We start from the raw sequence: 15,988 nt of genomic DNA on the forward strand, positions 1-15,988 counted from the left end.
CATCATCATCATCAATTGGTTTAAATATTTTGAACCATGTTGATTTGATTATATGGATGGCATCCTCTGGGAACCCCAAAACTGATGCAAGCGTGCGAATAAAAAAAGTTTATTCTAGGTGATCTAGGTAATCTAGGTGATTATGAAGGTTGAACAAATGACTAAACGCACAAAGTAAAATTTTACTGGCATGATGAATAATAGACTCTTCATTTTCATTCCTTTACATTTCGTCTTGTCCTTTGGTATGGATTTGGCATTCTGCAACATAAGTATAGTTTTCCAACATTTTTCTTCTATATAAGGCATATATTTGCTCACTTTATATGATTTACACTATGATCGTAAACTTTGTTGGGAAATGGAAAATTCATGTCATCCATAGAATCAAATCAACATGGCCTTACTAAAATGTTAATTTGAAGAAAAAGTATTCTACAACTCACCAGTGTCTGTCGCCAGCACCCAAGTCGATTTTGGAAATGGCGGCGAAAACGACAGGAGTGCTGGAGAAACGGTTGTTGAAGTTGATGGTTTGAAATTGTCGTGAACCATAAATTTGCGAAGTGCCCCAAAAGTTCCTCATCTCCGGAAGTGTCCAAGTTCCTTTTTCATCTGTAAATCAAGCACGATGTTGAATGGTAAGACTTTGGACAAAGGTGTATCTTTATTCCTTTATTTGCCTCTCTCTTTCTCACTTACATACCTTTAGGTTTTAATATTACGTTTACCTTTACAGCCACCTTGATAAAAGAAATGAGATGAGAAATACGTACAGTGATATGTTCTTCTTCTAAGTTATCTATATCATAAAGGTGTGTTCCATGCCCAAAGCAGCTTTTCAATTTGGTAAGAATTGAATTTTTTGGTTATATATGAGGAATACGCGAGGAATACACGAGGAATACGGGAGGAATAGTTACAATGATTTATGGCATTCATGAGGAATTTATGAGGAATGCATGAGGAATACACGAGGAATACAGGAGGAATACTTATAATGACTAATGGGATGCATGAGAAATTCATGTGGAATGTATGAGGAATACACGAGGAATACACGAAGAATACATGAGGAATACACGAGGAATACATGAGGAATGCATGACGAATACACGAGGAATACCCGAGGAATACACGAAGAATACATGAGGAATACACGAGGAATACATGAGGAATACACGAGGAATACATGAGGAATACACGACGAATACACGAGGAATACACGAGGAATACACGAGGAATACATGAGGAATACACGAGGAATACACGAGGAACACATGAGGAATGCATGAGAAATACATGAGGAATACACGACGAATACACGAGGAATACACGAGAAATACATGAGGAATACACGACGAATACACGAGGAATACACGAGAAATACATGAGGAATACACGACGAATACATGGGGAACACGTACAATGATTGACGGAATTGATGAGGATTTCATTAAGGAGTACATAAAGTAATACACGAGAAATACACGAGGAATATACATTAGAAATGCGGTATTTAATGGAATTCATCAGGAATGTATGAGCAATACACGACGAGTTTATGAGTAAGTAAGTAAGTAAGTAAGTAAGTAAGCCTTTATTTAAACTCGAAAGCTTGTTCGGTTACAAATGACCGCTTTTCAACAAGGTCGAGGGTGAGGGCGGGGTCACGGATTACAAATCAAACCAAAATATAATACAAAATCAAAACAAAGTGCAAATCAAAATATAATACAAAAATAAATAATAAATCATCAGTCCGTTATCAGTCCAAGTTCCTTATCATACTTCTAAATGAGGAATACATAGTGAATACATGACGAAAACATGGGGGATACTTACAGTGATTAACGGCGTTCGCGGAAGTTGCTTGTTGGATCTGTCGTTCGATGGTAGACAGTTCAGTGTTGAAGCCGCTAAAACGGGTTGTTAGCGACGTGACGGTCTGTTGCAAAGTCGTCACTGTTCCCGACAGTCCGTCCGTCTGACCGCGCTGCAGCGTGTAAATGGCGCTCTGGTGGTTGGAGAGCTGGGTTGTGATGGTGTCCAAGTCGACTTGAAGCGACTCAAACGTGCTCTCCGATGACGTTCCAAACGCCAGCGCCATCGCCTCCAGCGCGTCTACCGACCCCTCCATGTTGTTGAGTTTGTTATCCATGTCCTGTATGTCTCCCTGAAACCCTGCGGCCACCGCCCGTTGCACTTCGTCATACGGAACAGCGGCGATCTGTTGCTCGAGAGCCGTGTGTTGTGCCTGAACATCCGGACGGTATTCTAAGTCGATCTCCTCAACTGACGAGGAAAGATCGTCACACCCTTGAGTGTTGGAACTAACTCGTGCATTTATGCTGGCGATGCTGTCAGATACGACAGACGCTGTTTCTATGCTCTGGGCGGCTGCCTGGAGGTCAGACTGTGCTTGTTGTAGGGCTCTCTCTTTATCTTGAATGGATGTTTCAATCTCGCCAAATCTCTGGTCTGTTGCTGACCTCGAATCAGTGAGCTCTTGCTGCACGGCAGTTATTGGTCTTTGGCTGTTTTCAACATCTTCAATCAATTGCTCCACACTGGCAAGACCTTCCGAAATGGCAGACGAGTTCGTGTACTGGGAAAACTGTTCTTCAGCGCCTTCCACGTTTGTTGTGAGGCTGTCGATTGTGTTTCGTAGAGCAGTGATAAGCTCTGAATCGACATTCATTTGTGTTTCTATTGTCTGTATGCGAGCTTCTTCAGTTGACACTTGATCTTGGTAGGTTTCATTGTATGACTGGATGTGTTCGTCAAATGTTTCCAGCGTCCGCATGTACTCCTGCAGGGAATTATTCGTTCCCTGGAAGAAGGAAGTTGTGACGTTCCGGAGTTGTGGCTGTATGATATCTTGGGTCAGATTTTCATTTTGTTCAACCTTGGAGTGCAGTACTGTGATGTTGGCCTGTATGTCCTGTACCGTGTACTGCATTTGTGTCACCGAGTCAACGATTCCTGTATCCGTAGCCAAATTTTCCAGCGTAGCTTCCACATCATCTAAACGCAGGCTTTTGGCATTGCTCTGCTGCTCATAGTTGTCACCGAGATCTTCCACTTGTTGCACAATTGAGTGCTGTTGTTGGTCATGGTTGTCCAGGCGAGATTGTTGATCTTGGATCTGTGCATTGATGTTCGTTGTTTGATTTTGCAGCTGCCGTTTCCTGGTGTGTAGAGCCGTGACCGTTGCTTGAATGGTTTCCAGCAGTTGCTGAATCTGACCGTGTCGCTGTACATGAGTTTCATACGAGTTTCGGACGTTCGTCAGATGTTCTCCGTTAAGTATGGCTTCCTGTGTCTCAAGCTGTAAACGTTGTCCTGAAAGCTGCTCACCGAGACCAGCAACCTCGTTAATCAACGACTGGACCCGAGCTTGTAGCGCTGCCACGCGGGCGTCCAGCGCCTCGTCCTTGGACCTCAGGGCGGCAACTTGCGAGTTGACTATTTGCATGAGTTCTTCAATCTCCGCTTGTTTCTCTTCCCTCGCGCTTTGGTACTCTTGTAGTTGTTGTCGGAAGTTGTCTCTACCCCGTGCCTGTCGCTCTGCCTCTTGGCGCAGTGACTGGGAATGCGCTTCCTTCTGTTCGTCAATCACGTAGTCGATGTCCGCCAGGTATTCCTCCATGATGCCGTCAAACGAGGAGATCTCCTCCCCGCGTTCTTGAGATTCTTCCTCCACGTACCGGCCCATGCGTTCCAGGGTGTCCTTGTCTCGATTCATGCTGCCGTTGACGTTGCCAAACGTCTCCCCCATCGCCGTCAACTGGAGATTCATATCGTCGAGGCCTCCCCGTACATTTTTTATCGTTATGTGTTGCATCGAGATTGCGCCATCAATGACCTGTGTACAACAATTGGTTTGATAAGTCTATCTAGAAGAGGGTTTGTACTAGAGTTTGCTTCCTAACTTTCCGAATGAAATGCAGTTAGAGTAGATAGATTGACAGTTAGAGTAGCTATGGTTTGGATTCTTGCCTACCTTTAGTCTTGTAAATGCCGCTTCAAAGCTCTTGCTCTGCGACTCAAGACCCATGAAGAAATTGTCCAGCTTGATGATAGACCCTGAAATTAAACATAGATTGAATTCATTACTAAAGGGAGCTTAAGAGCAAAAAGCATTCAATACAAAACGAATAACTCAAGAGACTGGATATATTTGTCAGTGACTATATTGCTACCCAAAACGTCTGACAGTTTTCAAAATTCATCCAGTTACTTGTGTAACGATATTTTATTCTTTGTGTATCTCATAACCTGGATGTCTAACTTTCATCGACCCTTTTATTTAAAGAAGACTAAAGTAATACCATCCCGAAACAGGTACAATAAAGTAATACCATGCCGAAACAGGTTTAACAATAGCATATTGCTATCTATTTAGTTTAACTAGAAGAGACCTTTGTAACAAACATGATACATTGTATTAAATACAGTCAGTCTCTTTAGACATTTTTTCTATTGCAACTTTAATCACATGGGTAGCCTGCGTGCCATCCAAATTTGTAACGGCTACCCGAAAAATTTTTTTCGGGGTAGCCGTTACAAATTCGGATGCACCCAGGCTATCACATGGGATGGCAGTGGCACACTCAAGTTTTTCCAGCTTATTTCTATGCCACCACCAAAGCAGACAAACGCAGAGACAACAGAGATACTCATTTTCACCCGGTTTAAGTGGGAAATTCGTTTTAAGTGCCTTTCCCAAGGCACAGGATCGGTGGCATGGCAGGATTCGAACTCGGGACCTCTTGGTTCTGAGCTGAACGCTCTGCCGTTACGCCACACGACCATTAAGACATAGCGTGCTGATGCCGACAATCTCGGCCACCTATTTTTTTAGAAAAACCTTCATGCACGATGGCTTCATATTACATTTCATTTATGTTCACTTCGAGTTGGTAAGAAGGTAAACTAGAAAGGCTTACCCTGGAGGTTTTGCAAGAGATAATCTTGCGGCCGTACACCGTTCGGCACAGCACAGACGATCAGAAGCACCAGGAAGCTTACAGACGGCAACATGGTGTGTGTTCTAGTGCAGAAGTCGTCGCAAGTCTGACTCTTACACACCCTTAGTCGCTGTACAAACCTTAGCACTCCCTTTATACCATATGTTTGACGTCTTAACGTGTCAAGGCAACGGGGCCGACAATACGACGTCCTTAGAGTTGAGAAATACTTAGAGTTGAGAAAGCCCTTAATACCACGCTTGTTATGGGCTTTTAAGTCACAAAACAGGACTTCGCAAGCCAGGGAAATTCAATCTGAGGCTCTCTCACGGGCAGAAATTAGGAGTCAAAACAACATTTGTGAATACTGTGCAGCCTTGTATGTGCCGCAATGTGTATATGGTGTCTAAAAAGTATTTTACTTTTAACCTAAGGTAAGATTTTGGATCATTGATATAGTTTAAAAAAGACGCCGAAAGCGACGAACACTTCTTTTTCTCTTCTGATAACTTTAGAAAACAGGTTGGACATCTCTATGAAACCTAGTTGAAGGACTACGGGATAACAATATTTGCGCGAAGTCTACCAAGATTGGTCCGTTTCAAAAAGGACTAACTAAATCAAGGAAGACAGACGTATCTGAAAAAAAACACGGCAAATTGATTTTATTATGTTTTTCTCGGTTAAAGTACTAAATCTCTTGCTTTTAGGCCGTCTCAAAATATGCTTAACATTTGCTTTTAGCCTGAGAAGAAAATTACAGTAAAGAAAATCTTACTTTAAAGACTTGTCACATATTTCCCAGTACCTTGATTTCTCTTTACCATCTTCCAAATCTGGCAATCAACTTTTGTAAAAGTTGATAATAATATAAGCTCATAAAGTAGGTCCATTAGGGCTTAAAGTACGCAAATGAACTGTAGAAAAATGTGGCGTGATACGATAAAATATGTAAACAGAGTTATCAAATAACTGTATTGTGGACAAAAACACGGTTTTTGGCAGTTGCTGTAGCAGAGTAAGCAAACGTTGTCGTCAAATAACAAAATCCACTGCGAACCTTAAACTTAACACGGTTTCTTCAAATGTGGATAGTCTTTTTCCATTTATGTGAAAGCTAATATTTACACCAATAATCTACTGGACGTTCCATTGTGTGTACAAAACAGTGTGTTTCCGTTATATTATGGTAATGATATTGTTATTACAGACTTAAATGTTAAAAAAACACCCCAACACCCCCAATCACGTCACGGGATACCAGGCTACGTAAAACGCTTAACGTCAAATATAAGCACAAGAAACAGGACAGGACGACAACTGCATGCTGTTCCACTGATTTATCTGTGTTTTCATGAATAAAAGACTTGTTGGCTTCTACACTGTGCTCTCTCTTTCAATTTGTGTCCTAGCATTTGTCGTCCCTAAGGATATTTCAAATCTAGGCATCTTGTTTTTTTGGCCCTTCCTGTTTGTTTTCGCGCTCTCGCATTACATTTCGCTTTTCCAGGGGACGTCATCCATAAAAAATACTTGGTGTGGCCTAACATAAAGTGTTTTGCATGCAAAATGGCATACTATGGATTTCTATAAAACAGCTTTACATAAAAATAGAAAGCAATAGAATTACATTTGATGTCTACACAAAGTCCTGGGCATCCAAGCCATACATTATCGGTCTTTGATTCAGGCGTAGGAAAAATTTTGTGTTTCCTGTTTCCCGACCGACCCTAGAAAAAACTGCCGACCCTAGTTTTATTTTTTTTGTGTGGACTCCTGTATGGGACATAAATTTTTGACCTGACTGACCTTTTCTAGCTCCATGATCTGACACCTAAATTGATGAAACGTTGTGCAATGAGTTTTCTAACATTGACATTGAAAATATAAGTATCTTCATGCAAGTTTCACTTTGTTAGACTGTATTGTATAAGCAAGGGGCTCCTTCGCATAAGATGGATCACTAGAAATCGCAGAAGTATAAAAAAGATAAAGAAATTCCCATCTACTGACCCGATTTTTGTCAGGACTGAAACAGGAAACACAGCATTTTTCCTAGGACTTAAATTCCACACTACCGTCTTCCCACAGCTATCCAGTCTACCTTGCCGTCGAAAAAACGACTGCCACTGCAAGGTCCGTATTCCATCGAGAAGCGGTACGTATAAACGTTGTATACCCTAAGCGAGGTGCTGTTAGAAACAACAACACGGAAATAAGTAATACATCCCATCAAATGTTGAAAAAATTCAAACCATAATCAAAGCATTCAGTTCACCCATTTTTCTTCCTGTCTTTCTGTTTTCAATCTATTTTTACTCAAGTTATCATCATCATCAATTGGTTTAAATACTTTGGACCATGTTGATTTGATTATATAGATGACATCTTCTGGGAACCCCAAAACTGATGCGAGCGTGCGAATAAAAAAAGTTGTCTTCATTATGAAATCAAGGTGGTTATGAAGGTTGAACAAATGACTAAACGCACAAAGTAAAATTTTACTGGCATGATGAATAATAGACTCTTCATTTTCATTCCTTTACATTTCGTCTTGGCCTTTGGTATGGATTTGGCATTCTGCAACATAAGTATAGTTTTCCAAAATTTTTTCTTCAATTTTTGGCATATATTTGCTCACTTTGTACGATTTACACCATGGTCGTAAACGTTTTTGTGAAACGGAAAATTATGTCATCCATAGAGTCAAATCAACATGGCCTTACTAAAATGTTAATTTCAAGAAAACGTATTCTGCAACTCACCAGTGTCTGTCGCCAGAACCCAAGTCGATTTTTGAAATGGCGGCGAAAACGACAGGAGTGCTTGAGAAACGGTTGTTGAAGTTGACGTTTCGATATTGCTTTGAACCATAAGTTTGCGGAGTGCCCCAAAAGTTCGTCGTCAATGGAAGTGACCAAGTGCCTTTTTCATCTGTAAATCAAGCACATTGAATGGTAAGACTTTGGACAAAGGTGTATCTTTATTCCTTTATTTGCCTCTCTCTTTCTCACTTACATACCTTTAGGTTTTAATATTACGTTTAACTTTACAGCCACCTCGATAAAAGAAATGGGATGAGAAATACGTACAGTGATATGTTCTTCTTCTAAGTTATCTATATCATAAAGGTGTGTTCCATGCCCAAAGCATCTTTTCAATTTGGTAAGAATTGATAGTTTTTTATACATGAGGAATACGCGAGGAATACTTTCAATGGTTTTCGGCATTGGTTAGGAATTCATGAGGAATTTTTGAGGAATACACAAGGAATACACGAGGAATACTTAGAATTATTAATGGAATGCATTAGGAATTCATGAGGAATTCACGAGGAATACACGAGGAAAACATGAAGAATACACAAGGAATGCACGAGAAATACATGAGGAATACACGACGAATACATGGGGAACACGTACAATGATTGATGGAATTGATGAGGATTTCATAAAGGAGTACATAAAGGAATACACGAGAAATACACGAGGAACATACATTAGAAATGCGGTATTTAATGGAATTCATCAGGAATGTAACGTTATAAGCAATACACGAAGGAATACATAAGGAATACACGACGAAAACAGGGGAGTACTTACAGTGATTAACGGAGTTCGCGGAGGTTGCCTGTTGGATGAGTCGTTCGATGGTAGACAGGTCAGTGTTGAAGCCGCTAAAACGGGTTGTTAGCGATGTGACGGTCTGTTGCAAGGTCGTCACTGTTCCCGACAGTCCGTCCGTCTGACCGCGCTGCAGCGTGTAAATCGCGCTCTGGTGGTTGGAGAGCTGGGTTGTGATGGTGTCCAAGTCGACTTGAAGCGACTCAAACGTGCTCTCCGATGACGTTCCAAACGCCAGCGCCATCGCCTCCAGCGCGTCTACCGACCCCTCCATGTTGTTGAGTTTGTTGTCCATGTCCTGTATGTCTCCCTGAAACCCTGCGGCCACCGCCCGTTGCACTTCGTCATACGGAACAGCGGCGATCTGTTGCTCGAGGGCCGTGTGTTGTGCCTGAACATCCGGACGGTATTCTAAGTCGATCTCCTCAACTGACGAGGAAAGATCGTCACACCCTTGAGTGTTGGAACTAACTCGTGCATTTATGCTGGCGATGCTGTCAGATACGACAGACGCTGTTTCTATGCTCTGGGCGGCCGCCTGGAGGTCAGACTGTGCTTGTTGTAGGGCTCTCTCTTTATCTTGAATGGATGTTTCAAGCTCGCCGAATCTCTGGTCTGTTGCTGACCTCGAATCAGTGAGCTCTTGCTGCAGGGCAGTTATTGGTCTTTGGCTGTTTTCAACATCTTCAATCAATTGCTCCACACTGGCAAGACCTTCCGAAATGGCAGACGAGTTCGTGTACTGGGAAAACTGTTCTTCAGCGCCTTCCACGTTTGTTGTGAGGCTGTCGATTGTGTTTCGTAGAGCAGTGATAAGCTCTGAATCGACATTCATTTGTGTTTCTATTGTCTGTATGCGAGCTTCTTCAGTTGACACTTGATCTTGGTAGGTTTCATTGTATGACTGGATGTGTTCGTCAAATGTTTCAAGCGTCTGCATGTACTCCTGCAGGGAATTATTCGTTCCCTGGAAGAAGGAAGTTGTAACGTTCCGGAGTTGTGGCTGTATGATATCTTGGGTCAGATTTTCATTTTGTTCAACCTTGGAGTACAGTACTGTGATGTTGGCCTGTATGTCCTGTACCGTGTACTGCATTTGTGTCACCGAGTCAACGATTCCTGTATCCGTAGCCAAATTTTCCAGCGTAGCTTCAACATCATCCAAACGCAGGCTTTTGGCATTGCTCTGCTGTTCATAGCTGTCACCGAGATCTTCCACTTGTTGCACAATTGAATGCTGTTGTTGGTCATGGTTGTCCAGGCGAGATTGTTGATCTTGGATCTCTGCATTGATGTTCGTTGTTTGATTTTGCAGCTGCTGTTTCCTTGTGTGTAGCGTCGTGACCGTTGCTTGAATGGTTTCCAGCAGTTGCTGGATCTGACCGTGTCGCTGTACATGAGTTTCATACGAGTTTCGGACGTTTGTGAGATGTTCTCCGTTAAGTATGGCTTCCTGTGTCTCAAGCTGTAAACGTTGTTCTGCAAGCTGCTCACCAAGACCAGCAACCTCTTCAATCAACGACTGGACCCGAGCTTGTAGCGCTGCCACGCGGGCGTCCAGCGCCTCGTCCTTCGACCTCAGAGCGGCAACTTGAGTGTTGACTATTTGCATGAGTTCTTCTATCTCCGCTTGTTTCTCTTCCCTCGCGGTTTGGTACTCTTGTAGTTGTTGTCGGAAGTTGTCTCTACCCCGTGCCTGTCGCTCTGCCTCTTGGCGAAGTGACTGGGAGTGCGCTTCCTTCTGTTCGTCAATCACGTAGTCGATGTCCGCCAGGTATTCCTCCATGATGCCGTCAAACGAGGAGATCTCCTCCCCGCGTTCTTGAGATTCCTCGTCCACGTACCGGCCCATGCGTTCCAGGGTGTCCTTGTCTCGATTCATGCTGCCGTTGACGTTGCCAAACGTCTCCCCCATCGCCGTCAACTGGAGATTCATATCGTCGAGGCCTCCCCGTACATTTTTTATCGTTATGTGTTGCATCGAGATTGCGCCATCAATGACCTGTGTACAACAATTGGTTTGATAAGTCTATCTCCAAGAGGGTTTGTACTAGAGTTTGCTTCCTAACTTTCCGAATGAAATGCAGTTAGAGTAGATAGATTGACAGTTAGAGTAGCTATGGTTTGGATTCTTGCCTACCTTTAGTCTTGTAAATGCCGCTTCAAAGCTCTTGCTCTGCGACTCAAGACCCATGAAAAAATTGTCCAGCTTGATGATAGACCCTGAAATAAAACAAAGATTGAATTCATTACTAAAGGGAGCTTAAGAACAAAAAGCATTCAACACAAAACGAATAACTCAAGAGACTGGATATATTTGTCAGTGACTATAATGAGTGGATGCTACCCAAAACGTCTGACAGTTTTCAAACTTTATCCAGTTACTTGTGTAACAATTCTTTGTGTATCTCATTACCTGAATGTCTAACTTTCATCGACCCTTATATTTAAAGAAGACTAAAGTAATACCATGCCGAAACAGGTACATTTTGTACAATAAAGTAATACCATGCCGAAACAGGTTTAACTATAGCATATTGCTATCTATTTAGTTTAACTAGAAGAGGCCTTTGTAACAAACGTGATACATTGTATTAAATACAGTCAGTCTCTTTCGAAATTTTTTCTATTGCAACTTTAATCACATGGGATGGCAGTGGCACTCAAGTTTTTCAGCTTATTTTTATGCCACCACCAAAGCAGACAAACGCACAGACAACAGAGATACTCATTTCACCCGGTTTAAGTGAGGAAATTCGTTTTAAGTGCCTTTCCCAAGGCACAGGGTCGGTGGCATGGTAGGATTCGAACTCGGGACCTCTTGGTTCCAAACCGAACGCTCTGCCGTTACGCCACACGACCCCACATTAAGACATAGCGTGCTGATGTCGACAATCTCGGCCACCTATTTTTAGAAAAACCTTCATGCACGATGGCTTCATATTACATTTCATTTATGTTCACTTCGAGTTGGTAAGAAGGTAAACTAGAAAGGCTTACCCTGGAGGTTTTGCAAGAGATAATCTTGCGCCCGTACACCGTTCGGCACAGCACAGACGATCAGAAGCACCAGGAAGCTTACAGACGGCAACATGGTGTGTGTTCTAGTGCAGAAGTTGTCGCAAGTCTGACTCTCACACACCCTTAGTCGATGTGCAAACCTTCAGTGCAAACCTTAGAACTCCCTTTATACCTTATGTTTGACGTCTTAACGTGTCAAGGCAACGGGACCAACAATACGACGTCCTTATAACTTACTTAGAGTTGAGAAAGCCCTTAATACCACGCTTGTTATGGGCTTTTAAGTCACAAAACAAGACTTCGCCAGCCAGGGAAATTTAATCTGAGGCTCTCCCACGGGCAGAAATATTAGGCGTCAAAACAACATACTGTGCAGACTTGTATGTACCGCAATGTGTATATGGTGTCTAAAAATCATTTTACCTTTAATCTAAGGTACGATTTTGGATCATTAATATAGTTAAAAACTTCTGATAACTTTAGAAAACATGTTGAACATCTCTATGAAACCTTGGGGCTAATAGTAGTTGTCAGGGACTAAGGGATAACAATATTTGCCCGAAGTCTACCAAGATTGGTCCGTTTGAAAAAGGACTAACTAACTCAAGGAAGACAGACGTATCTGAAAAACACGGCAAATTGATTTTATTGTTTTTCTCGGTTAAAGTACTAAAATCTCCTGATTTTAGGCAGTCTCAAAATATGCTTAACGTTGGCTTTTAGCCTAAGAAGAAGATTACAGTAGAGGAAATGTTATTTTAAAGATTTCCCAGTACGTTGATTCCTCTTTACGATCTTCCAATCAACTTTTGTAAAAGTTGATAATAATATAAGCTTATAAAGTAGGTCCATTAGGGCTTAAAGTACTCAAATGAACTGTAGAAAAATGTGGCGTGATACGATAAAATAAGCAAACAGAGTTATCAAATAACTGTATTGTGGACAAAAACACGGTTTATGGCAGTTGCTGTAGCAGAGTAAGCAAACGTTGTCGTCAAATAACAAAATCCACTGCAAACTTTACATCAAACTTCAAATCTTCAAATGTGGATAGTCTTTTTCCATTTATGTGAAAGCTACTATTTACACCAATAATCTACTGAACGTTCCATTAGGTGTACAAAACAGTGTGTTTCCGTTATATTATGGTAATGATATTGTTATTACAGACTTAAATGTTATACAAATACATGTGTATAATATTTAGCGTCAATTTAAAACACCAAGACCACAAAAAAGTGTGTCCAAATGGCCCTGAAACATTAGCCTTTGAAATCAATCACTTATTTTAGTTGTATGAATACAACAAAACACAGCACAAAACACAGCAAAAAATTCACAAACAGGCCCTTTAAAAACATAGCCACAGCCATATTTGAAAAAAAAAACACAAAACAGCAATGGGGCGTTGAGATATCATAGCTGCTTTTCTTTGAATTCCAATTTCTTTCCCTCAATCGTTTCTGCAGGACATCTTGTACCCAGTTGAACCCAGTATTACAATCTCCTTGTCATTGTGCTAGCCCTTGTCACACATTCAGAATTTATTGAACCTCAGTTCGGGAGCAGTCTCGTTCTATAGGAATCGAATTTGAATTAAATTTGACCAGAAACACGCAACACTGTTCACCTACTACCGATCACCTACACCGAACCTCCCGTCCACACCCGAATGTTTTGAACTGCCGACTACAGCCGACCTTGCTCCAGATCTAGGCCACACTGATTGAATTTTATGGATGACATCCGCGCGCATTTATTTCCGTCTGTTCTAAAAAAAAACACATCCGAGGCTCTGGCCTAGAGTGCCATCGTCCGCAGTCCACGGTAGCTAGGGACAATAGGTAGCCGTCGGTAACTACGGAGGACGGCACCCAGGTTGCCGAAACTACACGGAACTCAGAACAGTGCCGACGGCTTGTCGTAAATGTAGTAAATGTTCTACCCCAGTAGGCTCACAATACCAGCTTTTTATTCCTAACGTTTTAGACTGGAAATTTTTATTCTTCAGAAGATGCCATCCAAAAAAAGTACAGTGTGTCCCTACTCCTATATCCATGGTTTTGTTCGGCTATGTATGACATGGGGCTTTTGATACAGAACGGGTTCGCCCGATTAGTTCTTCTTGCCGAGAGCAATCCAGTGCGCTGTGCATTGGTAATTGATAGTGTCCCCCCAAGACCCGAATGTCAGTCGGAAGCCGGTTGGAGTAATCCTATCCACTATCAGCTTCAGCCTGTTAGGATAAACAACAACAAGAAATTCATCTTCCAAATTATTCACAACCAGATATCACAAACATACAATACTGTGAGCATGAAGAAAAGAAATAATAAAATCTTCTATCATATAGTATCCCGATACTCATCCATATATGCTAGCAAGTCTGTTGAACTATCCAAAATAATTAATAATTTCATCACAGATAGGATATAGGAATTTTTTTTCATACAGATCCATTAATTAGATGTTTAATCAGTTTCGATGTAAATCCGAGAAAGGTGTCTTGTAGAGAATTACTGGTTGCATGTAATAGAATCCATATATTATGAGGATGTATTGTCCAAGTACCATCTGAAAATGTACTACTACTGACCTGTTATTGGTGCTACTTTTCAAGTCAATTTTGAAGTCATCTCAAAGGTACTACTACTGACCTGTTATTTCTGTTAGAACCCAGGTCAATTTTGGTAATGCCGGCGAACACAACAGGGTTGGTACGGAACCGTCGGTTGAAGTTGACGTTCCTGGTCTGTGGACTGCCATATGGTTGAGTTGTCCCCCAAAAGTTCCTCCGTAACGGAAGAACATAACTGCCCTTTTCCGCTGAAAAACAATATAAAAAACAGTCATAATATTTCATTAAAGTGTTGTTGCACTGTTCTTCACGGATTTGATGTTAAGACAGTTTGCACAGTCATTTGTTAAGCTTAAGTTAGGCATTATTGAGTATGTTTGTGTACTAGTAGGCCTACTATAAATACTTTGAAAATTATTTTGACATTAAAATGCCTATCATCATAGATGAAAAAGACAAAGAAACAGGGAAATTATCTTATAAACTTTTGATAATCAGAACAAACTATTCTTCAAAAGTTAAAAATTGATATGATAAGTGAATAAAGACAAAATAAAAATGACTTGATACAAGTACAAGCATAAACATATCTTTTAGTGTTGACAATAAGGCCATGTTGATTTGATTATATGGATGACATCCTCTGGGAACCCCAAAACTGATGCGCGCGTGCGAATAAAAAAAAAGTTTTGCAAAAAAAAAAGTTGCTTTCACTATGAAATCAACGTGGTCATGAAGGTTGAACAAATGGCACAGAATATGTTATGGCGAATAATCTACTCTTCGAATTCATTTCTTTACATTTTTGTCTTTTTTCCTTTGATTTTGGCATTCTACGACATTGGTGTCGTTTCTAAATGTTTTCCTTGCAACTAATGGTATATTTTTGCTCATTTAGCAACTGTTTTGCACGATTTACAGTATGGTTGAAAACTTTTTTTTTTTGGAAATGGCCGAAAATTCATGCGCGCGCTGATGTCATCCATATAATCAAATCAACATGGCCTAACTGAAACTTGAATGAACTCAAGCGAACTATAGAAAAGGTTCGAGTGTTGATACTTACAGTAATCAAAGGCTGACGTCGACTGTTGGATGATTCGTTCGATGGAAGAGAGGGAGGAGGTATGGCTGTTGAGACTACCCGTCAGCCCACTGACGGTCTGCTGCAAGGCTCTCACCGTGTCCGCCAGGCCGTCATTCTCATCGCTCTGCAGCGCAGCGATCGCGTTCTGGTGGTCGGAAAGGTCGGTCGACAAGGTGTCAAAGTCATCCTGAAGCGACTCAACCGTGCTATTCGACGACGATGCAATCGCCATAGCCGCTGCCCTCAAGCTCTCCACTGACGACCTCATGTTGTTGAGTTTGAGGGTCATCTGTTGGAGGCCCTGTCCTTGTGCTGCTGTCAAACCCTGCTGCACCTCTTCTTCCGGAATCGCGGTTAGCTGCTGCAGGAGAGCCGCTTGTTGCGTCTCAATAGCCTGGCTGTCGACTTGCTGGACTGATGAAGAAAGGGCGCTGCACCCTTGAGTGTTGGCGGTAACTCGTGCATTTATGCCGGCGATGCTGTCAGATACAACGGCCGCTGTTTCTAAGCTCTGGGCTGCCGCCTGGAGGTCAGACTGTGCTTGCTGCATGGCTCCCTGCTTGCTTTGATGGCTGTTTCTATCTCGCCAATCTCTCATTTGTTGCTGACCTGGAACCAACCAACTGCTGCTGCACAGCAGCTAGTACCGTCTGGGTGCTTTCAACATCTTCAATCGATTGCTCCACAGCGGCAAGACCTTCCAAAA

At 41.8% G+C, this 15,988-nt stretch overlaps 2 protein-coding genes across 2 annotated transcripts; both read right to left on the bottom strand.

The window, feature by feature from the left end:
* Nucleotides 1-582: 582 nt before the first annotated feature.
* On the bottom strand, nucleotides 583-10,478 carry LOC109476230 (paramyosin-like). Its single transcript, XM_019777113.1, has 6 exons — nucleotides 8,576-10,478; nucleotides 6,987-7,002; nucleotides 4,953-5,056; nucleotides 4,007-4,089; nucleotides 1,846-3,868; nucleotides 583-647 (listed from the first exon to the last, which is right to left on the bottom strand). Exons 1-6 carry the CDS (start codon nucleotides 10,476-10,478, stop codon nucleotides 583-585), a joined length of 4,194 nt encoding a protein of 1,397 aa, XP_019632672.1.
* Nucleotides 10,479-13,665: 3,187 nt separating this feature from the next.
* On the bottom strand, nucleotides 13,666-15,894 carry LOC109476341. Its single transcript, XM_019777267.1, has 3 exons — nucleotides 15,262-15,894; nucleotides 14,275-14,443; nucleotides 13,666-13,853 (listed from the first exon to the last, which is right to left on the bottom strand). The coding sequence occupies exons 1-3, from the start codon at nucleotides 15,878-15,880 to the stop codon at nucleotides 13,733-13,735; spliced, it is 909 nt and encodes a 302-aa protein (XP_019632826.1). The 5' UTR covers nucleotides 15,881-15,894; the 3' UTR covers nucleotides 13,666-13,732.
* Between the last annotated feature and the right edge of the window lie 94 nt (nucleotides 15,895-15,988).

The sequence above is a fragment of the Branchiostoma belcheri genome, unplaced genomic scaffold (assembly GCF_001625305.1).
Source record: "Branchiostoma belcheri isolate BF01 breed outbred unplaced genomic scaffold, Haploidv18h27 scaffold37, whole genome shotgun sequence".
Lineage (NCBI taxonomy): Eukaryota > Metazoa > Chordata > Leptocardii > Amphioxiformes > Branchiostomatidae > Branchiostoma > Branchiostoma belcheri.

Bases quoted from the DNA above. Each gene is read 5' to 3' on its own strand.
- LOC109476230 (XM_019777113.1), bottom strand. From the start codon at position 10,478: ATGAATCGAGACAAGGACACCCTGGAACGCATGGGCCGGTACGTGGAC. The intron at 3,869-4,006 runs GTAGGCAAGAAT...TGTTGTACACAG, and splicing joins CGGCATTTACAAGACTAAAG to GTCATTGATGGCGCAATCTC. The intron at 648-1,845 runs GTAAGTATCCCC...CTTTGTCCAAAG, and splicing joins CGCGAACGCCGTTAATCACT to TCTTACCATTCAACATCGTG.
- LOC109476341 (XM_019777267.1), bottom strand. From the start codon at position 15,880: ATGAGAGATTGGCGAGATAGAAACAGCCATCAAAGCAAGCAGGGAGCC. The intron at 14,444-15,261 runs GTAAGTATCAAC...ATTGTTTTTCAG, and splicing joins GACGTCAGCCTTTGATTACT to CGGAAAAGGGCAGTTATGTT. The intron at 13,854-14,274 runs GTCAGTAGTAGT...TTATCCTAACAG, and splicing joins GGTTCTAACAGAAATAACAG to GCTGAAGCTGATAGTGGATA.